Source organism: Staurois parvus, unplaced genomic scaffold, assembly GCF_062004578.1.
Source record: "Staurois parvus isolate SC_StPar_1 unplaced genomic scaffold, SC_StPar_1.0 ptg000118l, whole genome shotgun sequence".
Classification (NCBI taxonomy): domain Eukaryota; kingdom Metazoa; phylum Chordata; class Amphibia; order Anura; family Ranidae; genus Staurois; species Staurois parvus.
In genome coordinates, this window is record NW_028317914.1 from 4,846,640 (window position 1) to 4,870,927 (window position 24,288).

At 39.5% G+C, this 24,288-nt stretch overlaps 1 protein-coding gene across 2 annotated transcripts in view; it reads left to right on the forward strand.

Annotated features, from left to right (window-relative positions):
* The window catches only part of TAF1B (TATA-box binding protein associated factor, RNA polymerase I subunit B), a 168,655-nt gene that overhangs the window by 35,954 nt on the left and 108,413 nt on the right, over positions 1-24,288 (forward strand). For both annotated transcript variants that reach the window (XM_089672031.1, XM_089672032.1), the window contains exons 5-8: positions 1,416-1,511; positions 3,225-3,363; positions 5,727-5,919; positions 9,916-10,015. In XM_089672031.1, the coding sequence (XP_089528157.1) occupies positions 1,416-1,511; positions 3,225-3,363; positions 5,727-5,919; positions 9,916-10,015 (528 nt within the window). The remainder of the gene's footprint in view (positions 1-1,415; positions 1,512-3,224; positions 3,364-5,726; positions 5,920-9,915; positions 10,016-24,288) is intronic.

Here is a 24,288-nt window from a genome sequence, read left to right on the forward strand (position 1 = left end):
AATTCGCTCATCTCTATTGTGCAGTGCACCGTGATCACGCACCAGTACTGTGTCTCAGAGTGCACACCAACAGCTGAGCGTTCAGTGTAAAGTGCTGGTGTAATTAGGTCCTTATACTAACAGTTCATCCAGAAACAAAATACAGACTTTTTCATTTTTTGTATTTATAGATTTTGGCCTGTGTTGTGCCTTGTGACTATTTTTTTGGCTATAGCACACTGGTCTTTTTGGTAAGAATGAGTATTAAAAGTGATGCTGTGAAGGCTGGGGCTAGGGTTCAAATCTCTTAAAGAAGCAGATAAGGAATAACTGTCAGGAATGTCTATGCCTATACAAAGTAATGTCCTTCTTATCCGTGCTTAGCACAATGTCTGGTTGTAACGTTTTATCGGTCTTTAAGTCTTCATAAAATAATAAATCAAATACTAATTCCAAATAAAACATAAATGAATAAATTATGATATCAATAAAGTGACAGTTCGTGGTAAAGTGCTGAGTAAAGGCTGATAATAACTTCAAACGTTAGTGATGTGCCAAAGGTGTAGTAAAAATACGAACTCACCAGATGTGTATTTTAAATACGCATGTAAACAATATAGCCAGAGGTCCCCTTAAAGGATGGAATGGATGAGATATGCCGATTATCGATTCTCCTCCCTCTGGGTGGTATACAGCCTTACAGATGTCTCCTTGGTGGGCACAGATTGGATCCAGCCAGAATCCTCCTTGATGGATGGATGCTTTACAGCCATATTGTTTATATGCGTATTTAAAATACGCATCTGGTGAGTGCGTATTTTTACTACATCTTTTGGCACATCACTGAAGCATTTACTCAGCACTTTACCACAAACTGTCACTTTATTGATATAATTTATTCATTTATGTGTTATTATTTGGAATTAGTATTTTAGAGCTGCACTTTTATTATTTGTCTGTGGAGGTTTTACTTGGTTACCTTTGTGTGTATCAGTGGCTAATTTTTAAGTGCTCACTGATCTTCTTCCATTTCTTACTTAATAAAAGCCTTTGTTTTTATACACTGCACTGGCCCATAAGCCCTAAGTCATAAAAGTCCTTGTTTCAGCACACTGCATTGATTAATGGTCATTTAGCCAAGAAACAGCTGTATGCTGTTAAATAAAATGGTTCCATAATAATAGACTATATCTGTACTGTAAATCGGCAGTTGAAGATGCACAGTTGACCACAGCAGCCTAAAGGAATGATATGCATTGCTCCTTCCACTATCCTAAAATAAACAAATATCTCCTTATTTTTGGAATCTGTAGCAAAAGTCAGACCTTCAAATACCTTCTGTTCTAAGAAGGTGCTACTGTGTTGAGCACAATTTAAAAAAGATTCTTAAAAGTTCAGTGACCTGACTTTTTTCTTTCTATGTATGCTTACAACAGGATGAAGTTATGTGCAATTTCTGGAGGCGATATCTTCAAAAGACTCACCAAGCGTATTGCAACATATCCACTAGAAAGAGCCAGCAGCGACCAGTGGTGTGTAGAAAACTATCAGCATCCTAAGCCTACTGTATACCAATTACTAGCTGTTAGGGTGTCCTCATGTAGTGTTTAAAGGAATTCTACTCAAATGAATACACAATATTTCCTTGTGATTTTATCTGACAGCGAGCAGCAATATAATGTCGGAAGTGACTGAAAAAAATGAGTAACTTTTTGATAGCCTTTAGGGACCACACCTCCAATAGTGAGGTTTGTAAATAAATATTGAACTTGAAGCTAACTCCGACTTTTTTTAAAGTGGTTTTAAATTTCAGACATTAAATTCAAACAAAGCATATCCCTGTATAGTGTGTACTTGTCTGAGTCCAGATCACTAAGTGTCCTTTCTATTTGCTGCCACCTTCCATTGCTATCTACATGAGGAATGTGACAGGGGAGGGGTCTCCAGCACACAGTGTCTGATGCTGTGTGAAAGGAGGGGTGTCCCTTTGCTCTTGTCAGCATTCAAAGCTCTCCTCACTGAGCTCTGCAGAGTGTAACTTCAGATCCCTGCCCTCTCCTTTCTGGAAGCTCAGACAAGCTGTATAAATTCCGGACTTTGAATAGTTAAAGGCTTTTTTGGCAGGCAACAATCACTCAAATCTTTCCAGCCTAGCAAACAAATATTCTACAGCCGGAATTAGATAACTTTTTTTTATTTTTCTATCAAAAACGGACCAGATTTGCCCATCCACATGAGATGGATGGAGGAATCCTTCCTGCTGCACTATTATAATCTGACAGAGGAGACTCCGCTGTCAGAATACACTGATCAGTGCTGCAACCAATTGGCTGCAGGCACCGATCGATAAAAATTTACCAGCAGTCCTGTTCAAGAGGAGTCGCTCATTAGATTGATGATTCTTGAACAAGAATGGGCACAGATTGATCAAATCTGATCCATCTATGACCAGCTTAACAATCCTTGCTAGTTTGGTCTAGCTCTGTAAGCATTATCATGTACCTGTGACTGCACTGGGAGCATACAGATGATATAATAGTTTTGCCCATGTAATGATGTTTTTTTCTTTTTTGGAGCTTTTTTGTATGGTTGTCATTACAGAGTTCTCAGTAATCTTTAGGAACACCAGTCAAGAAATCTCTGACGTTATAGGCAGTAGGATTGTATCAAGTTGGACAGTTCCCAATATTAGGGATTGTTCACACCACGTCTGTTGATCTGTATTTGTCTAAACCACTGCACATGAAAACTATTGTTTTCTATGGGGGAGATTTACTAAAACTGGTGCAGACAGAATCTGGAGCAGCTGCGCATGGTAACCAATTGGCTTCTAATTTTAGTGTGTTCAAATAAGCATTGACAAAACTTGGAAGCTGATTGGTGCCACAGTGAATAGTAATCAGTTTTAGTAGATCTTCCCCTTTGTGTCCTGTTCACACCATACAATGTGCTGTGCAGAAAATGAAGTTCAATGGACATGATGTGAACAAGTGCGAAAGCGAACAATGCATATTTTGCTGGATAGCACAGTTGGTGTTGATTGTGCTGCTGTCATTCTCTTACACACCTCCCAATACTGTTACCTCTTTGCATTCTATACATATTTTTTTTTCTAAACATTTTTAATTCTTTATATGTACAAAGTGTGTACATGGCTGTAAACAACCGTAAAATAGAAATTCCATGGTCAGAATCTGACAATCAAGTAGTCACCCGAGTATCCCACTCTTTATGCTTTATGGCAGATGTCTCAAAGTAGTGCGGCTTCATCAGACCTAGATAGCGGACCTGACATTTTCAGTAGTGCCTTCTCTTCTGATACTGATGGAGGATCTGGGTCCAGTGTCAGACTCCCACCTTCTGGGGGCTACACATCAGCATCTGGTAAGTTTATTTCATATAACTCAACTATGTTTTGAATTATGATTTTTTTTTTTTAGATGCATAAAAAGGTATGTTCAACTTTTGGGAGCATGTTCTTACTCCTGGAGCCACCAGCTGCTCTGCTGCATCTAGTGACAGCTAGCAGGGGAACTTCTCCCCCATACTAGCTGTAACTATTTAAAAAAAAAAATGCCCAGCCGCCCTCATTCATTCACAGAATTCTGTGAATAGAAAACTACAAGTACCAAGAGCCTTTGTCGGCTTGTAGTTCTCAATGAATTACAATGGCGCTGTTGAGCTCTGTGGTAGTTCACTGATTCTTCCTGTCAGTGTGCATCTGCTTGCCCATAGGAGGTATGAGCAGACAGATACACTGACAAGTCTGCAGGAGTCCTGCATGACAGCCGTGGTCTCCTGATTCTGGGTGCAAAGCTTTCTAGGCTACCAGTAAAAAAAAATAATAAATGCGCATTTTTTTTTTTTTAACCTGCAAAAATGTGCTCTTTTTATTTTTTTTTAAAGATTATATTGACTATTTTTGGTTCCCTGCTGGGAACTGGGACTGCTAAACTGGTCTTTAGCTGTCCCAGTTCCCAGTGTCTGTGCTCCGCTCTATGCACACACAGACAATCACACGTCTTCCTTTTTCCCCTCCTGCTATTATTATACTCCAAAAACTGTATCTCTGTGGCTGGTTGCTTAGCAACCTGAACTAGGAAAGAGTGGAGATGTAAAGCTGGAATGTGTTTTTGGGATACTGAAAGGTTTTTTTGTTCTCCTTTGAGAAATGCATAAATTTGTCAGCACTTTATTATTGAAAACATGTGCACCGATCAACCATAACATTATCACCCCGGACAAGTAAAGTGAATAACATTGAATATCTCATTACAGCGGAATCTGAAAGTGGGTGGGATATAATAGGCAGCAAGTGAACATGTCCATGAAGTGGACAAATGTAAGGATTTGACTGTCTTTGACAAGGGCCAATTTGTAATGGATAGATGACGAGTCAGAGCAACTCCAAAGGCACCAAGCCATCAGTAGCATCACACCTTCTCCGCCAGCTTGCCTTCTTCCCATACTGCATCCTGGTGGCATCATGCACTCTAGTTTGAGTATGGGGCTGTATAGCCACATACTGGCCAGGGTGCCCATACTGACCCATGTCCACAGCCAAAAGTACCTACAATTGGCACGTGTGCATCAGAACTGGACTACAGAGCAATGGAAGAAGGTGGCCTGGTCTGATGAATTGTCTTCGTTAACATGTGGATGGTCAGGTGTATCGCTTACCTGGGGAAGAGATGCCACCAGGATGCAGTATTTGAAGAAGGCAAGCTGGTGGAGAAGGTGTGATGCTACTGATGGCTTGGTGCCTTATATCACAACATACCCTTAAAGTCCATGCCTTGACAGGTCAGGTCTGTTTTGGTGACAAAAGGGGGACCTACTTGATATTGGATGAGTGATCATAATGTTATGGCTAATCCAGTGTATAAACAAGTAATTCCTTGCAATTTTTCCTATTTTACTGCATGGTTATCAGACAGAACTTAGCTGATTAAAAACATTACATCTGCTGCACTCTTATGAAATATAATATCCACAATGCTGATTGTAGCCAGAGACATGCGATGTAAGTTGTTTAGGTGGTAGACAAGGAGTTCAGCAACAGGATTTATATCTATGACAAGCAAGAAGTACTTCTTTATTATATAATAATGCTGACATGTGCTCTTAGTTCATTGGATGTGTGGACTTTTATGGTCATCCAGTTTATGCTATATGCTTCATCACAGAGGTTTTTAGTTTAAAATTCTTTTTTCTTAAGGTTAAAGTTCACCTTTTGGAAAAGAACCTATAAATTAAAATTTTTATTTTTTTTTGCGAGTAAAAATGTGCATTTCTTATTTTTTTTTATTTCTAAGCTTGTAGAGAATTTCACCTGCAATCAGATCGCAGATGCAGTTTCAGGCTCCTGCAGACTCTCCAATATAACTGTCTGCCTGTACCGCCCATATGGGCAGGCAATTACGTAAGAGGAAGAAGATCAATTAACTACCAGAGCGCTCACCAGCACCCTTCTAGTTCATTGAGAACTACAAGTCGTCAGCTGCAATATGGAGAGGATCCCCCTGCGTGCTGTCGTGGGGGGGAGGATTGGATGTTTGGGATGCAGATTCTGGGACATGTTACATGTTCCACCCTAAAAATGGGTGAAAGTTGTAACATGTTCCAAATGTGAATTTGTCCTTTTTAAAACTGACATTTCTATTTATTTAGTTGTTTTAATTCAGCAGTCATTGCTTTAAATGTACATTAAAATGTACTGTATACTTTTTAATGTAAGTGTTCTTTAGATACATATACAGACATCTTAAGCACAGCAACTTCTGTAAGTGCCTCAAGTGTCTGGTCGGGGTCAGTAGATGCGACGGTCTACAAGACTAAGAAATGTTGGGAGAAGAAAATGTCCATGCCATTGACACTAGCCTTCTGCTACCTCTCACTGCTTTGGTTGAGAGAATCTCTCACGTTGTCTGATTTACTGAGGTAAGACACATATCTGCATTTCTCAGAGAAAAGTGCATACCAGCATCACCATATTATTTTTTTATGTGATTACATATGACAATATGTAAAGCAAGTGCTTATACGACACACTATGGCTCTTTTAATTATGTTTGAGGGAAAAGGTTACCATAGCCCCAGGTTAGATTCTTTCTTCTCCTGCACCCTGGCAGGAGAACCTGATTCTTTCTCCTCCAATAATAACTGTACACCAGACAGAGAAATTGTATTTTAGCATTTACAACCATTTGCCAAAGATCCGGTATGCATTCTAGAATGTAATCATTTTATTACATGTAGAGCACCAAAGGTAATTGTAATGGTACTTCTATAGCAGGCATTTTCCTTTTTAAGTGTTTATTCAATATTTTGGGTAACAGTACAACGAAAGGCTTAAAAAACCTAAAGGTAACAACCAGATAAAGGCAACTTTGTGTAATTCAGAAAATAATTGATTTTGTTGTCTTTTTAAAAAATAAAGGTAGTAAATCTAGAATGCTCAATGAACCAGGCTTTGAATGTTTTTCAAGGCACATGTGACAGACAAGATGAAATTGTGCAGCCTTTGCTTGTCACAGTTGTATGTGGTGGTTTGATTAAGAAGTAAACATTCCAAAAAAGTGCATTAATACTCAAAATTTTGAAAAAGTGTGCTAGTAATCAAAACTTCATATACTTGGACCACAGTGACTTGTACAGTAGTTATAGGATGCAGCCTAAGAAAAACTACACTGCTCAAAAAAAATTAAAGGAATGCTTTTTACTCAGAGTATAGCATCAAGTCAGTTTAAACTCCTGGGATATTGATCTGGTCAGTTAAGTAGCAGAGGCAGTTGTCAATCAGTTTCAGCTGCTTTGGTGTTAATGAAATTAAGAGGTGCACTAGATGAGCAACAATAAAACAACCACAAAAACAGGAATGGTTTTACAGGTGGAGGCCACTGACATTTTTTCCCCTACACTTTCCTGACTGTTTTGCATTTGACTAGGGTCCGTGTCACCACTGGTTGCATGAGGCGATATCTGGACCATACAGAGGTTGCACAGGCAGTCCAACTCCTCCAGGATGGCACATCAATACATGCCATTGCCAGAAGGTTTGCTGTGTCTCCCAGCACAGTCTCAAGAGCATGGAGAAGATTCCAGGAGGCAGGCAGTTACTGTAGGAGAGCTGGACAGGGCCATAGAGGTCCTTAACCCATCAACAGGACCGGCATCTGTTCCTTTGTGTAAGGAGGAACAGGATGAGCACTGCCAGAACCCTACAAAATGACCACCTGCAGGTCACTGGTGTGAATGTCTCTGATCAAACAAATAGAAACAGACTTCATGGGGGAGGGGGTGGCCTGAGGGCCTGACATCCTCTAGTGGGCCCGACATCCTCTAGTGGGCCCTGTACTCACTGCCCGGCACCATAGAGCTTGATTGGCATTTGCCATTGAACACCAGATTGGCAGGTCCACCACTGGCGCCCTGTGCTTTTCATAGATGAGAGCAGATTCACCCTGAGCACATGTGACAAATGAGAAGCCATGAAGAATACTATGCTGCCTGTAACATCGTTCAGCATGACTATTTTGGTGGTTGGGTCAGTGATGGTCAGGGGAGGCATATCCATGGAGGGATGCACAGACCTCTACAGGCTAGACAATGGCACCCTGACTGCCATTAGGTATTGCCCGGCCTCATGTGGTGAGAGTATGCAGGCAGTTCCTGGAGGATGAAGGCATTAATACCATTGAATGGCCCCCACGCTTGCCAGACCTAAATCCGATAGACCACCTCTGGGATATCATGTTTTGGTCCATCCGACGCCGCCAGGTTGCACCTCAGACTGTCCAGGAGCTCAGTGATGCCCTGGTCCAGATCTGGGAGGAAATACCCCAGGACACAATCTGTCGTCTCTTTAGGAGCTTGCCCTGATGTTGTCAGGCATGTATACAAGCAAGTGGGAGCCATACAACTACTGAGTACCATTTTGAGTTGCTGCAATGAAATTTCATTAAAATGGACTAGCCTTTTGAATCATTTTTTCACTTTGATTTTCAGGGTGTCTTTGAATTCAGCCCTCTGTAGGTTGATACATTTTCATTTCAATCAAATGATGGGGCATCCTTACGTTTCTAAGTAATTGCCCAGTTCATATCTGTATAGATATCCACCATGATATTTTTCCCCATTGAGATCTGATGTGTTTTCAAAAATGTTCCTTTTAATTTTTTTGAGCAGTGTATATATTGTCAAAATGAGGAAAGAAGGAAGAGAAAACAAGAGTTGGACTAAAATATGTTAAAAGCTAGTATCCTAGTTAAAATAGTACTCTGAACATTCAAAGGGAGGTTGGGTCAATTTGGACCTGAGAGAAGGATTTCAAATTTCTCAAGGTTTCCTGTAATAAATATGTAAGACTGCACTTGGCTCATACAAACTAAATCGAAATTTAGCCTGTAGGAACAGATGTAGACATGGACACCACTTCTACCCCTAGAGGAAGGTAGTGTTTCTACAGATTGCACTATTTTATTTATTTATTATAGGTATTTTATATAGCGCTGTCAATTTACACAGCACTTTACATATATATTGTACATTCAAATCAGTCCCTAACCCTCAAGGGGTGTACAATCTAAGGTATAAAGTATTGTATGCGGAGGAAGATATAGTGGTGTGCTACATTGTTTTGGGTTGTTGAGAACTGGCTATATGTACTAGTAATTTCCTGACTTTCTTCTCCTCTGACCAATACACCTGGAAGAAGTATTTATTTTGTGCTTTTGTGAAGAACAAATTCAGATTGGGATACTTTAGATCTCAACACCTCCTCTGCTAACCTTGTCTTAAATTTAATTCCACTGAAGTGTTTTATAAAGAGCCTTCTCAGGCTTAGTGTATCCCATACAATGTCCTGGTGTTGCCTAGGCCTTATTTGCAGTGACAAGCATCTCCATCTCCCTCTTCAGACAAGCCTCAGGTGGTATGAGGGTCAGCCAGAATGGGTTGAGGCCCAGTGTCCTCTGGAGGCTTCATCTGTTATATGGAATGCATCAATTATGTGGGAATGATTGGAAAATTCTCTGAGCAGAATTTCAGTCATACCCAGGGCTAGGTCTACCCTAGAAAGATTTGAGATTTGAAAAAACATGTATATTGATACTCCTGTGGCTGTGATCTCCTAAACAAGTCTGCTGAGTGTTGTTGGTGCCAGAACTGTACAGGTTCCTACACATCTTCTTTTTGGCTATGCCCTGTTGGTTGGGGTGTTTTGAGTTTGGGGCTTTGCTTTTTGTTTGAAACATGGACTTTTGGGCCATGCACTTTGGTTAGAACATTACCTTTGGGGTTCTGCATTCTATATGAAGCATTGAACTTGAGGTTTATTCTCTGTGGCTGGAATGTTAATCTTGTGAATCTGGAAGGTTGAGCCCGACTCTGGCTAGGGAGGATGGCTAACGCTCTTCTCTGTATTTCCAGATTATTCTATGTGATGGTACATTCTTGCCAAGATAAAGAATAACATCTGTGATGGAATTCTGAATATTTTTGAGGTTTAGCTTGAGTTCTATGACAATAATCCACAAGGCTGGGTGCACATCACCAAACCTTTAGTGGACCTACACTCAAATGATAAGTCTTTCTATAGTAAAAACATTTTTAGAGTAGGATTTCTTTTCTATGTCCCATTGGAGAGGTTTCCTTTGCTTCCTGTTTTAGCGTCATAACAGGAAATGAGGCAGTCGGTAACAGAGGGGAAATGAAGATGCCCTAAGCAGAAAATGTAGGGGGAAGTGTGTGAAAGCGAATTGAGATTGTTAAAATAATTTAAGGATCATAAAATGGAAATTGATAGGAGAAAAACTGACAGCAAAATAAATATATATTATCGGTAGGAATTTGTTATTACAACAGTTTAAAAAAATGCTTTCCTTTATAAAATGTGTTTTTACAAGTTAAATATTATAGTTTGGTAATATTTTACAGGTTGGTTCTCAACGGTCATGTACCATACTTCAAACCAGAGCAGTATTTCCCTGAGCAGATCAAAATCTGTGGACTAGATTTCCAGATCTTTCGAGTTCAGGTATGGATTACTCTTACTGATTGTTCAGTAGTGTTTTGTCAATTAGACTGTGTGATGAACCAAACAGCTTTTATCACTCACTGGTTAGCCTGTAGCCTACACGATTTCTTGCAATCTGCTCTTGCTCCACTGTAGTCCACCATCCAAATAACAGGCCACACACCGAAAACGCTCAAGTCCAGCCAAGGTTTATTGCTGTGATGGCAGAGAGTTCACTCCCACCCAAATCCATGGCCCCAACATGTTTCACCCACAACAGGGTGTAATCATAGAGATCATTAAGTTCTACTGTGTGTAAAACATATTGGGAGCATGGCTTTGGGTGGGAGTGAGAATTTTGTTGTCATTGCAGTAAACCTTGGCTGGAGTTGAAAGACTTCAGTATGCATCCCGTTAATTTGATGGTGGACTGTGTGATATTTGAGAAACCACTGAAAGTCCCCCAATTTATAGGGATATATGTCTGCATGTAATCAACTGATTGTAAATAATATTATTGATGTTACATAATCATTAAAGTGGTTGTAGTCTTTGTTTTGAAATCTCTATTTCCTGTCATGTCTTAGGGACAGGAGGTGAGGGCAAATGTCCATATCAAGTATACAAACTGCAATCAAGGTTTTATATCGTATTTACTCCTTTCCACTATATCCAAAACTAAATGTTTTGGCTGGTGATCTACTGTCGTGTATAAAATATAATACAGTAGGAAAAGAGGACTCCGACTTTCCACAGTTCAGTATTTGTACAGCAGATTCACAAAACTGGAGACAAGCTTTGCCTTTAGTTTGTCCTATTCTGAGTGGAGGATACCAGCTCAACAGTGGTTAGAGTGGGCTTTTCAGTATATTCTAGTCTACTTGAATATTGTCACAACATACAGCAGCTGTACAATAATCCAAAAATATTATATTATATAATATATATGTATATTTTTTATTCTATTAGTCTATTTGAAGCCAATTTTTATCTCCTAGTGAGGGTGGGATAGAACTCTTGTCAGGTTTTTATTGCTGTTTGCGCCCTCATGACAGAGATTCTCCATCTGTATTTGACCTGATAATTGTTGACACTGGGGCTAAAAACGAGGAAATTTCTATTATTGTCACCATCACAAGAATAGAGGGAAAGTTGTCTAATGGGGACACTTGTTCTGATAACTTGGAGGAATTCCCTTCTTAAGTCTTTGAGAAGGAATTAAAGGAAATTCTCAGTGATATGCAGACTGCAAAAAATAAAATAAAATGATGGGTTAACCCTTCCCTACTGTATCCAAAATTGAAAAAAGAAAGCATTTTGGCTTTAGATGGTGTATCTATATCCAAAGTGTGCATTTGGGGCTGTGTACCTGCAAAAAGTCAATTTTGGGAGCAACAGCTGTATCCATGCAGCTGCTGTGTCCCAATTGACATGAATGGGATTGCCTGCACAGGGATGCATGGAACACCTGTGCATCCCCATGCAGGTAAACAAGGCCCCTGTGCAGGAGTATGCCGTAGCGTTGTGAACAAAGCATAGCAATCACAGCACTGAAAGCTGAAAAATGCCTTTAATAATGGAGTACAATATCTACAAAAATGTGAGGGGTGTGTTCACTTCTGTGAAATATTTTGTTATATCTTTTCATGTGACAATACTGAAGAAATGACACTTTGCTACAATGTAAAGTAGTGAGTGTACAGCTTGTATAACAGTGTAAATTTGCTGTCCCCTCAAAATAACTCAACATACAGCAATTAATGTCTAAACCGCTGGCAACAAAAGTGAGTACACCCCTAAATGAAAATGTCCAAATTGGGCCCAATTAGCCATTTTCCCTCTGCGGTGTCATGTGACTCATTAGTGTTTACAAGGTCTCAGGTGTGAATGGTGAGCAGGTGTGTTAAATTTGGTGTTATCACTCTCACGCTCTCATACTGGTCACTGGAAGTTCAACATGGCACCTCATGGCAAAGAACTCTCTGAGGATCTGAAAAAAAAAAGATTTGTTTCTCTACATAAAGATGGCCTAGGCTATAAGAACATTGCCAAGACCCTGAAACTGAGCTGCAGCACGGTGGCCAAGACCATACAGCGGTTTAATAGGACAGGTTCCACTCAGAACAGGCCTCGCCATGGTCGACCAAAGAAGTTGTGTGCACGTGCTCAACATAATATCCAGAGGTTGTCTTTGGGAAATAGACGTATGAGTGCTGCCAGCATTGCTGCGGAGGTTGAAGGGGTGGGGGGTCAGCCTGTCAGTGCTCAGACCATACGCCGCAACCCTATTGAGCATCTGTGGGGCATCCTCAAATGAAAGGTGCAAGGTCTCTAACATCCACCAGCTCTGTGATGTCATCATGGAGGAGTGGAAGAGCACTCCAGTGGCAACCTGTGAAGCTGTGGTGAACTCCATGCCCAAGAGGGTTAAGGCAGTGCTGGAAAATAATGGCGGCCACACACAAAATATTGACATTTTGGGCCCAATTTGGACATTTTCACTTAGGGGTGTACTCACTTTTGTTGCCAGCGGTTTAGACATTAATGGCTGTGTGTTGAGTTATTTTGAGGGGACAGCAAATTTACACTGTTATACAAGATGTACACTCACTACGTCACATTGTAGCAAAGTGGGATTTCTTCAGTGTTGTCACATGAAAAGATAGAATAAAATATTTACAAAAATATGAGGGGTGGACTCACTTCTGTGAGATACTGAATATACAGGCTGTCACTGAAGGGTTTAAAGTACTTTTAGAATAACATTTTGTAAAATTTGTGTGGATGTGAGTCCTGAATTACTGCAAACTGTTGCACAGAGACATGTATTGACAATTCTATTACCTTAAGGAGATCCTGTATGATTATTGCTTTGTTACATATTGTAATATTCTAGAAGCAATAATCAAAATCACATTTGCCCAATAAAAGTGTTTTATGTTGGCAATTCTAACTGAACCACAAGCCCAGTCATGTAAGCAGTCTTGCACGTCCTATCTTCTAACATTTAAATAACTTTCATCTTTCTTGGTATCATTCCTCTCTACATCCTCAAACTTTTAAATCATCTTACTGAAGCCCTTCAGATATTCTGTACAGAAATTATTTTTGCTTTATTTCATTAAACTCATTGCTTTAATCCCTAACTTGTATCCTTGGATTTGGCTGTAATCACTGATGGCGTGCAAACAAGGTACAAAATCTATGTGGGACTGGTATATTACTTCCCTCATTTCAGCGAGGAGAGGCAGATGTCTTTTTTCCAGTCATTCCTAGAGAGCTGTATTTGACCAAACGAACAAAAGAATAGCTATCCAGTTGTTTTCTGTTGGTCCCACTAGACTGTGCTTTTCGCTCTTCAGTTTAAGAGGAACTCCAGCCTATCTTCCCTCCCTTGAAGCAATCCTTATGTCTTCGTCTTAAAGAACAGCTTATAGATGTTTTTTTGTTTTTTTTTCCCTGCAGTCTTTTTAGTCTGTCTGGTAACCTTACATATCCTTCCTCTTCTTTCTCTGTGGCATTGGCAGGTTGTCTTCTTCCTGAACTGAACAGTGCCCACATAATGACACACAGCCCAAGAGTACTGTGAGCCCAGGCTGTGTGATGATCCACCCCAGAAGAGCAAGTTCATGACAGCCTGGGCCCGCAGGGAGCTGTTTGTGTGATGCTAGCTATCATTTATCCAGAAAGACATGTGGCGCTGGACCTTGGAGTGGTAAGTCTGTGGGGGAAGTACTAAGGATAAGGGGAATATTGCAGCAAAGGCTTTTTGTTGTTTTAACACCTGAAAGGCAGCAAATAAAAGAGAGAAAAAAAAGCCTAAACATTTTTATTTGAATGCATTCCTTGCATTAAGGTACCTGAGCACTTATTTGATCCCATTGCACAGAGCAGGTTTGTATAGAGATGTTTATGTATTTATTTTATTTCCTTTACAACCACTTTAAAGTGGTTGTAAACCCTTACATATAACTACTGAGCTGACAAGCCTCAACTAATACAAAGAGATGGAATATATCCTCCTACATAAGTTGTAACTGTTTACTTGCAGCCTTATAAAGCACATTGATCAAAGGCTGTTTTCTCAGCTCCAGTAGACAGGACATCCGAGAGCTGAGTGTAATCTGGGACCTGAATTGAGGGAAAGGACCCCTCGTGTGACAAACGTGGTACCCGACCCCTGCCCTTCTCACCAATTCGTGACACAGGACCAGCCAATCTCACACCATGCTGTCACTTGCATAACAATGCCATCCTCAGATGCACCCTGCACAAAGATTTTCCAGCTCGTGGGGCCACAGTCTAGGTGCCAGCAGCCTGAGAGCGATTGTCACTGGGTTAGGTTAGTTACGCAATTAACCCTTCAAACTCCACACTGCCACCAGATAGCTTTGGGACTATCAACCCTTCACAATGTTTTTTTTTATTATATCTTTTATTACATTTTTTCATTACAAAAATCATCCTTATACCCATGCAAGTCACATATACACAGATTTCACTTAAATTCTCCTATTCCCTACCCCTACACCTTTCCATATCCGTAATCCTTTCTTCAAATTCCTCCCATATTTTTCTGTCTATAGCCATGTCCCTCCCTCATACCTCCTCTCTCTCTTTCCTTCATTCACCCGCCCACAGATACTTAATCGTACACTCTCTAAACTTTTCTGCTTATACTCCAACCACTTTCAGATATCTTTTGGATAACCATCTACTCCACATTTTCCTAAATTTTTCCGTTTTGACCTCCTCCATATGGTATAACTCCTCCATCCTGTTTATACATTCAACTCTGTTTAACCAGTCTTTTATTTTTGGGGGATCTAAAGCTTGCCAGAACTTGGGAATAAGGCCCTTAGCTGCACTAGTTAGATGGTATAATACCCTGTTTTTATATAATTTCACTGAACACTTGGAATTGTAAAATAAACACACCCACGGGTCCTTCTGTATGGTGATCCCAAGTATCTTCTGAATATATTGGATTATTTCCTGCCAATACTCCTTTATTTTAGGACATTCCTACCATATATGTGCCATCGTTCCTTTTTTTCCACAACCCCTCCAATATAAAGGTGAAACATCTAATTGTTGTTTATGTGCCATGCTCGGTGTAATATACCATCTCGCCAAACATTTATAATTCATTTCAACTGTGCTCATATTTATCACCTCATATGTTAATTTTAATATTTTATTCTTTTGTTGCTCATTCAGTTCTGTTCCCAGCTTCTTATCCCATTTCTTTAAGAACAAGGGAGGATCAGCTCCCTCCATATCAATAAGGATCTTATAAATCCTAGAGGTAGCATGTTTTTGAACTGTGTGTACGTTTTACAATTTTTAAAATGGGTCCACATCCTGCAGCGTCCACAGTGGTTGTGGGAGCGTTGAAACAAAATTACCTAATTGATAATACTGCCACTTGTCTATTGTGGAAAAAAAACTTTTTTTCTTTTAAATCTTGAAAAGTGTACAATTTCCCCTTTTCCATTATATCTTTCAAACGTGCATTTTTATGTTTAATCCATTTCCCGGAAATATTATCCTTCCCTGGAGGGAAAATACTCCATTCCCACCAAAGGAATTAGTATTGAATTATATTTCCATCCCTTTTGCTTGTGTATTGTATCCCAAACTCTTGTCAAAGAACTAGTATTCACATCCAATATATGAAAATTATGTGGTATCCAAATAATCTTCTCTAGCTGTTCCTTACTCATAGTCTCTTCCATATTTACCTGACATTTCCCTTGTGAATTATATGTCCAATCCACAATTTGCGATAATATCACCGATAAATAATATTTCCTAAAAATAGGCAGGTTTAATCCCCCGTTCCCTTTTGCCCTACACAGTACCTCATACTTAACTCTCGGTTTCTTATTTACCCATATGAACCTAAGTATTATCCTCTTTATTATCCTGAAGAAAGATCCTGGTAGACGTACTGGGAGCATATGAAACTTCTACAGAATTTTTGGTATTATCACCATCTTTACCAAATTTATACGGCCTATCCAAGAGGCCCCTCCCTTTTAAAAGTCTCCACAACTCATCCTTTATTTTATTTATTAGTGGAATGTAATTAGCCTGCTATAGGCCTTTTATTGAAGGAGTTAACTTTATTCCCAGATAACCTTATTCATTTTAGATCCAGAATTTGCTCCTCTATCTTTGAGACATTGATATTCAATATCTCTGACTTTGAGGGGTTTATTTTCAGATTTGATAGCTCTCTGTACTGTTTTAATAGTCTCATTAAATTAGGCAACATTATTCTGGGATTTGCAATATAGAACAACATATCTGCGTACACTGCCACCTTATGCTAGACTTCACGTATCTTTTTATTCCTGTTACGTCTACACACGTTCTTACCATCGCCAGCATGGGTTCCAGGGATATTACAAAGGCTAGTACAAATTATAGAGCAATATGTTCTGTTCATTTTTCATTTCAGAGTCTTACAACTACTTTAATTATCATGAATTATTTTTTTTTATTTTTTTTGTCATTATGATATAAACTCTTTGCCAGGAGAAATACTGCAAACATCTTTCCAATGTATTACTTTTTGATCTATAAAATGTGTTTAATGTCTTTATAATCTTATATGTCAGTTTTTCAGTAGGCTAGAAGGATTTTTGAAGTATCTTAATGAATGTTTTTTTCATATCGTGTTCAGTAGATATTAGTAGTTTATTACCACTCCCTCAGAGACATGCTCTTATATATTGAAAAGCAGGAAAAAGAATTTCATGTTATAGAAAAATTAGGGTATAGTTTTTTTTTTTTTTTTTATTATTACATGTAAATATCTGTATATTCCTAATCTGAAGTACAGTAATCTCAAGCCGTTTTATGCTTGGCGTATGTAAACGTGAACAACAGATTTCTCTAATTTACTCTTTTGGGCAATTGAATATTTATTTGAAACTTTTTTTTGTGTTCTCTGTTTGATAATTGCAAGAAAAAAAACTGTTAAAGGTTAGGGCTGTCCTGTGCACTCTGCAGTCTTGTCAGCTCACAAAGGTTACCTTTTTGTTTTTTTATTTATATCTTTTATAAATTTTTTTGATACAAAAAAAGCACCAAATACACACACAGCTAAAAAAAACAAGAAGAAAACTTCACCCGTACATCCCAATTGCATCCCAGTTTTACGTATCTTTTGAATGTTTTAAAGACCAGCCAACTATTCCACAATTTCCTAAATTGTTCAATTTTATCCTCCTCAATATGACACAACTCCTGCATCCTATAGATATTTTCTACTCTATTTACCCAGTCATTCATACTTGGTGGATCTGGGACAAGCCAATATTTGGGAATCAAGCCCTTAGACGCGCTAACTAGATGGTATAATGCCCTGTTCTTATGTATTTTTACCCCAGGTTCGAATTTATAAAATAGACAAGTCCACGGATCTCTGTACAATAATCCCACAAATTTCCTGGATATATTGTAATATTTCCTCCCAATAATATTGTATATTTGGGCATTGCCACATAGGTTACCTTTCTGAACTACAGAATATGTCCCCAATAGCTTATGCAAGAGAGGAGGAGGTGTTCTGTAGTCTCAACACACTCCCTGTGCCAGGACAACACTGTATTGATACAGTACAGTGAGGGAGTAATGTAACCTTTGGACAGAGAGTGTTACTGGCAGGATCACGAAGTGGAAAAAATAAGCCACCGCATCTAAGAACTGGTAAGCTGCAATATATTACATTTTGTTCTTAGATTGGTGTGATCAAATGCTTTTGATTTTTAAAAATGGTGCTGTTTACATCTGGCTTCCGGGTTCCCTATATCATAGAGCCAAACAGAGTGGTTCCTGCCTTTGTTCGCCTCCTATGATCAGCAGGTGGAAGTGCTGGCTGGGTCGATCAGATGTCCTGGCGGGGCGGGACGGGACAGCCTGATGAAGCCACAGAAAGAGTGGGGGAAGTCCCCTCCCGCTGCTTGTAAAATCAATTCAATGGCTAGTTATCTGCTAGGATTGCTTATACAAGAGAGCCAACAGTCAATCCTAAAAAAATAAATGGGCATCATCCTGGTATAACCACTTGAGGTCCAGGAATGTACAGGTACATTGCTGGTCTGCAAGTGGTTAAGGGAGCAAACCATCTCTCGAGGTAAGTAGAAAACCATGGTTTCAGAGTTAGAAAAATACATTTTGAAATTTTGAATTTTGACATTCTTTTAAGTCTTCTATTAAATTTAGGCAATGTTATCAACAGATCTGAGATAAAACAGTATATCATCTGCATTGGCGGACAATTTGTGCTCAGTAGGACCCACCATAAGTCTATGAATATTCAGATTCATTCTAATATAATGCCTCTATAAGCAGTGTAAATAAGAAATGTCAGAGGGCAAACCTGCATAGTTTGTTATTAAGAATAATGGCACCCAAATATGTGTCACATGTTTAGCCGCTATGTAGAATTGCGGCAGTTCTGACCTACAAGTCCAAATGCCTAATGTGAACAGAGCCCCGTGGCTGCAAAAAATTTTTAAATCCTATATTTCAGCTCTCACCAATGCCTTCTTTTTCAGTTATACAAAATTCCACTTATCAATATCCTTTTTAGTGTGCTTTATTCTATTATCGGCAAATGTCTGTTTATTTTTTGGGGTGTTTTTTTTTTTTTTTTTTTTTTTTTAAGTGTAGCCAAAAATAAATCTATCTTTATTGACCTAACCTGTAATGAAGTATGTCCCACGTTGTGCAGGCTACTGGATCCTGTAGATGTCACATATCAGTTTCTGTTCTGATTGGACACAGCAAAGAGATCAGTCTAGGATTCCCTGCTTAGACGAAACAGAGGGTGCCCGTGTGAAAGGGACTTACAGATGCCTTGAGTGGAATCTTTAGCTAGCAGACTTGCAGTGATCCGTGTATTAGCAGTCCACCAATTTTTCTTGTCGCCTGGACTTGGTCTTAAGGGCTTATGTACACTGCAGCTGATAAACTCACGTTTAGGAGCTGTTGAGCATTTTTTCAGCAGCCCCTGAACTCACCCTAATGTTTTCCTATGTGTCCATGTACACATCTTCGGTTACAGTCGTTTACAGGCATTTGAGTTTACAGTCGTTTTTTTGAATGCAGCAAACTTGCGTTCAGGAGTAGATGTTATCAGCGTTTCAAAGGCAAAACACTTGTAAATGCGGCAAATCGTGTTTTTAAGCGCTTGCGTTTGAAACTTTTTTTTTTTTTTTAACTCTTCCAGTTCCCAATGCTGTCCAGAGCCTTTTTTCATCATGAAAAATGCATGCAAAGCGTTTTCAAGGTACTTAGATGGACAAATCACTTAACACAGGATGTTCCTACCAAGCTTGTCACACATTGTAAGGACCAATTCACACCTCCGACCTCTCCCACTCTTGGAAATAAAAGATATGTTAATGTCCATTCATACCCCAAATTCCTCATGAAGACCCCCTGTCAGGTGGCCTTAATGACTCCCTCCACCAGACACCTTTCCCACCCTTGGAAACAAAAGAAATGTTAATGAGCAACTCACACCTAATTATCTCAACACATACTGCTGTCTCTGCTTCTACTCTCTGTATTTCTCTGAAACAGTCTGAAATAATTAATAATTTACCACCTTTCAGGGCATTTGGGAGGTTCTCCTGTGCTTATCTTAAAAAAAAAAAAAAAAAAAAAAAAATGCTTCTAAACGCAAACGCACATAAACATGTTATGCAAACGTGGCTAAACAGACCTTTTTTTTAACCTACGTTTTGCAGCAGTCAGTTTCCATCGTTCAGAAGTGTCCTGTGTACATGGGGCCTTATAAACGAACATTTAGAATAGGGAAAGATAATGAGGTGGTCAGCTTAAGTTTTGTTTGAATTTGTTAATTGCATGTGTACTTTTAAACAAGGACAAAAAGGTCCGCTTTAAGATTGCCATCCTGTGTTCCTTCCCAAGGAAAAAAAAAATCTTTCTCTTTCACTGCTTGTAAAGATCAGGCTTTGCCATTATATTTTTATCCTTGTTAAATATTTACACTAGTATAAACAGAGGAATACTTAAGAAAACATACCTACATGTCTGATGAGATGATATGCTAGCAGGAAACAATACAGAAGTATATTCCTGAGTCACTATCATTTGCTTAGTAACTACACCCTTGTGCTTGCTCCCAGTGAGTAGACACAGCACACACTATGGACACAGCAGGTCACATGACGGACATGTTTGTTAGGGTCCATTCCCCATATTTCTTCTAAAATCAGAGGGAATTTATAGTCGATTTCAGGAGATGTGTTAATTTGGACTTCAATATATCAATATGTGTTGTTTCCAGAGATCAAAAGTTCACAAGAAGGACATTTTCATAGTTCTTTCATTGAAGACTCATAAAAATGTGCAATAAAGTTTGTGTTTGCATTTGTGTTCTTTTTGTTTGTTTATCAGGTGTAACTGTGTGAAAATGTAGCTTGCAGTATATTTGCAACATAAGCAGATATGAGACTGGGTGCATTGATGGCAATGCTTTAACTGTAATTTGTGTGTGTCAAAGAGAAACTATAGTCTTTTTATCGGCATTAAAATATATATGGAAATAAGATCAGTTTAAAGTGCACGTAAAGCTAAAACCTTTTTTCGTTTGTTGAAAGGCAGAGGAAGTCTTTCACCTTCATGTTATACTGCCACCTACAGGAGGATTGGACACTGGCAAACAAAACTATGGGACAACCCCTCTTATTTTCAGCATGCCTTGGCTTTTTGGTAATGTCTTAGGAGGATGGATGCCTTCTCTTCAGCTCTGTTGTGTGCAAGACTAACATGTTTTGCTTGCACCTGTTTTCTTACTCTTTTAAAAACGTTCTGCTCCATCCTTGCCAGAGCTGCTGCTTCTGGACCCCACTGAACTGGATGTTGTATGGACAACCTGGAAGGGACCTTTGGGCACTGGGTTCCCCATAGGGGATTTTCCAGACTTTGTACTGGTAGTAAGTTACAGAGAGCTTTCCAGTGAGTGAGCCAGTCAGGCTGAGCACTGCGAGCTACCTCAATTACATATGAGAGTTGGCTTCTCTAAAGTTCCTAGTTTCCCAGGGGTTAATTATGTGAGACTGAGGTAGTTCCCACTGTGGATCCGGTAGTGTTCCGCCTTAACAAAGGTGCTTCTATACCAGTGGAGGCTGCACCTGTCTTTAAAGACCCAACCAATAAGCAATTGGATTCCCTCTCTATGCCTCTGTCATTGCTAATGGGCCATGCTCTTACCGGATCTTGGCTGTAACCTTGCAAAACCAAACTATGACTCACTGGTCAAAATCTCTTAAAAGTGATCTTTCTACTGCTGCAGTTGATTATTGAATGCATAGAGCAAATCAGTGTAGCTTTAAACGTCAGATGTAGTTGATATATGCACAGTCGGCACCTTTTAAAATCCCAGTTCCTTCTAGAAATAATCGTTTCTTGTATTTTCAGATGTGACAGTCTGTTGGGGAGGCTTTCTGGCTTATTTCGTGCATGGGTCTCCTGTCAGTACACACATGTAGGGAACTTTGCTACAGAACCTGCATCTAAGAAACATCTGTTCCATGTGGCTTTTGTGGGACAATATCTCTTCAGATCTATTCTTATTACAATTAGTAAGAGCTCTACGGGTGACAAACGCATCCATCTTCCTCCATAGGATGAGGCCTAAGGAACAGACTGCACTCCCTTTTTATCTGTTCAGAAATGTCCCTTCTGTGTCTCCACTCCCCACTCATCCTATTTGAGATCCTCCAAGCATGTCTCCCAGTTCAACCACAAGGTCTGGGTCTCAGTTTGCCAAATCCTCAGACCCGCAGTTTTAGCAAATATCTAAATATCCCCCATAGTGTTGCAGTAGTTTTGTAGTTCATCAACATACAGACATGTACCACTAGAGGGCATCAGCTTCTCTAGAATTCCAATACATCAGGACAGCTCTCATAATCAGGTTGACATCTTTCCATTTGAAAAATTTGTAGCAAAAGAAGGCAGCCTATCTATCTATCTATCTATCTATCTATCTATCTATCTATCTATCTATCTATCTATCTGTCAGTATTGTGTGTGTATGTAATTTAATCGCATTAAGGAGAGACCTCAAGGAATTCAAACATCACCTTTTTTTAGGCTTGCTCACAACAGCCCATATGCATTTTAACTCTTGTCTGTTGTGTGCAGCAGTGCTTTGCGGTGTTAGTGCATGGCACTTTTTTCTTTAAACAATAAAAAAAAAGTGTCACAAAATACACTTCAAGTCTGCAGTGCAGAGCTTTACAACTCAATGCAGTGACATGCATTATGTTGTCTAGCTTATTTCATTGGCCGTTTACATATGGCATAGGTAAGCTAATGTTATAATGATCTGTCATAGCAACTGTGATCACATATCTGAGATTTAGTAAATAAAGTCAAAACTCACTTGAATCCCCTACCAGCACTTGATCAAATGGCTTGGATGGCCTGATTCTCCCATTCAGCATTACACAGGTGTTTGGCCGTGTCATGAACATCCATAGGGTCCTGAAGTAGTGTTTACTGCAAGGCAGCCCATCACATAACCAAAGACCTGGTATTGCCTGATTCTCTCATTTAGCTGAGATCACTTAGATGTTCCAAAACAGGCAAGGGCCTTTTTCATCCTGTTTGTATTTAAGGAAGCTAGTTATTCTATCAACTATTCAAAGCTGAACTTCTGTCATGTGGCTAAATACACAGTTCTTAAAATAACACAACTGTGTTACTTGCCAAGGGAATTTTAATTCTGTGCAGCCAGCTTTGTGATGTAGGCACCACTGCCAGACTTACAGATCCTTGACCTCTGTTGCAGCTAGGTTAACGTAGAGCAAAATGTTTTTTTTTTCTCTTTTTAGATAGCATTATAGAGTGTATGATAAAGTTATAACTTCTGTCACATTTTTTATGGATGTGTCCCATTAAGGAGATTTCCCTTCTCTTCTCTTCCAAAACAGGAAGTGAGATTAAATTCTTCCAAAGTGAGGGAATCCCTGGTTGTCCTTAGACCTAGTGTCCTCTTTGGAGGATTTCCCCTTTATTACTGTTCTTGTGACAACCCAGAATTTGGAATTTTCTTTCACTTTTGGTGATAATGGTAAACAGGACAAATAGAGCGGGCAAATCTCCATATTCGTGACAACAGTAAAAACTTGACAGGTGTCCCAGTCTTACTCCACTTTATCCTAAGCTAAAAAAGATTTGCCTTTTAGTTCCACTTAAGCGCACTGGGTCACAAAAAATTAGCAGTTTGCTGATTGCACAGTGAAGCAGCAGAACACTGATGATGTCATCCCTCTGCACATTCTATTTTTTTCCTGTCAGCACATGTTCACTGCTGCGACATTAGATTGCCTAATAGTGATTCTCCACCCCCTCCCATTCTGAGTGCTGCTATGAAGGGGATTCCAAGAGGCTGGCTTTAAGGCAGCTTCAGGTAATTACATACAGTAGATGTGACGGAATGGCCCAGCATTTGGCCTTAACAGGTGAGTTTGGAAGCCGCTATAGGTATACTCAAGATGGCCCATCTCCAATAGAGTGTCTTTTCAAAGTTTTTATGTGGAAGCACCCTATTTCCTATGGACAAATGTTCACTGTGCCATTGAAGGCCAGAACGTGAATGCCAGCATCGCTAAAATAGAGATGTATCCAGCAAGTGAAGTTATAGAGTAACAAACCTATGGTAGCTTTGCTGAAAAAAAGGCAGGAACAGGTCAAAGAACTTGTCATCAGCATCACCTGTAATCCCCCTGTAGCTGATCATCTTCCCATTACTGAATTACCAATCCTTTTTCTGCTCTGTCTCTGTATGGAGGTAGCCCTCTTGGTAGATGCAGCTTTTGCATCCTTATGTCGGATCCTCCAGCAAGGAGCTGCACAGTAGTAACATTACCAAATTTCTGAGATTAGCAGTCAGAGGCAGCAGTGTCTTAGATCTCACACTGCAGATATACAACTATGAGTCTGTTGGGACACAAGGGTGCTTAGACACCATCACATGCCAGAAAATGCACTACTATTTTTCTGGAGGAATTCAAGAAAAGAGGTACACTTTTCAGGCACAATTAACAATTTCAGGTCTACTTTTAATGCAACGAGTATATGAAGAATAGGGTTCCAGTTCATGTACTGTGGTGAGTTCCCTGATCTCCAGGCATTTGCTAATACCCCTGTACCTCTTCCCTACAGCAGCAACACAAGTGAAGGGTGCTAACAACAAAACAGTTTGTGGGTCTTTCCGGGAATGGTTTAAATCCCACTAAGCT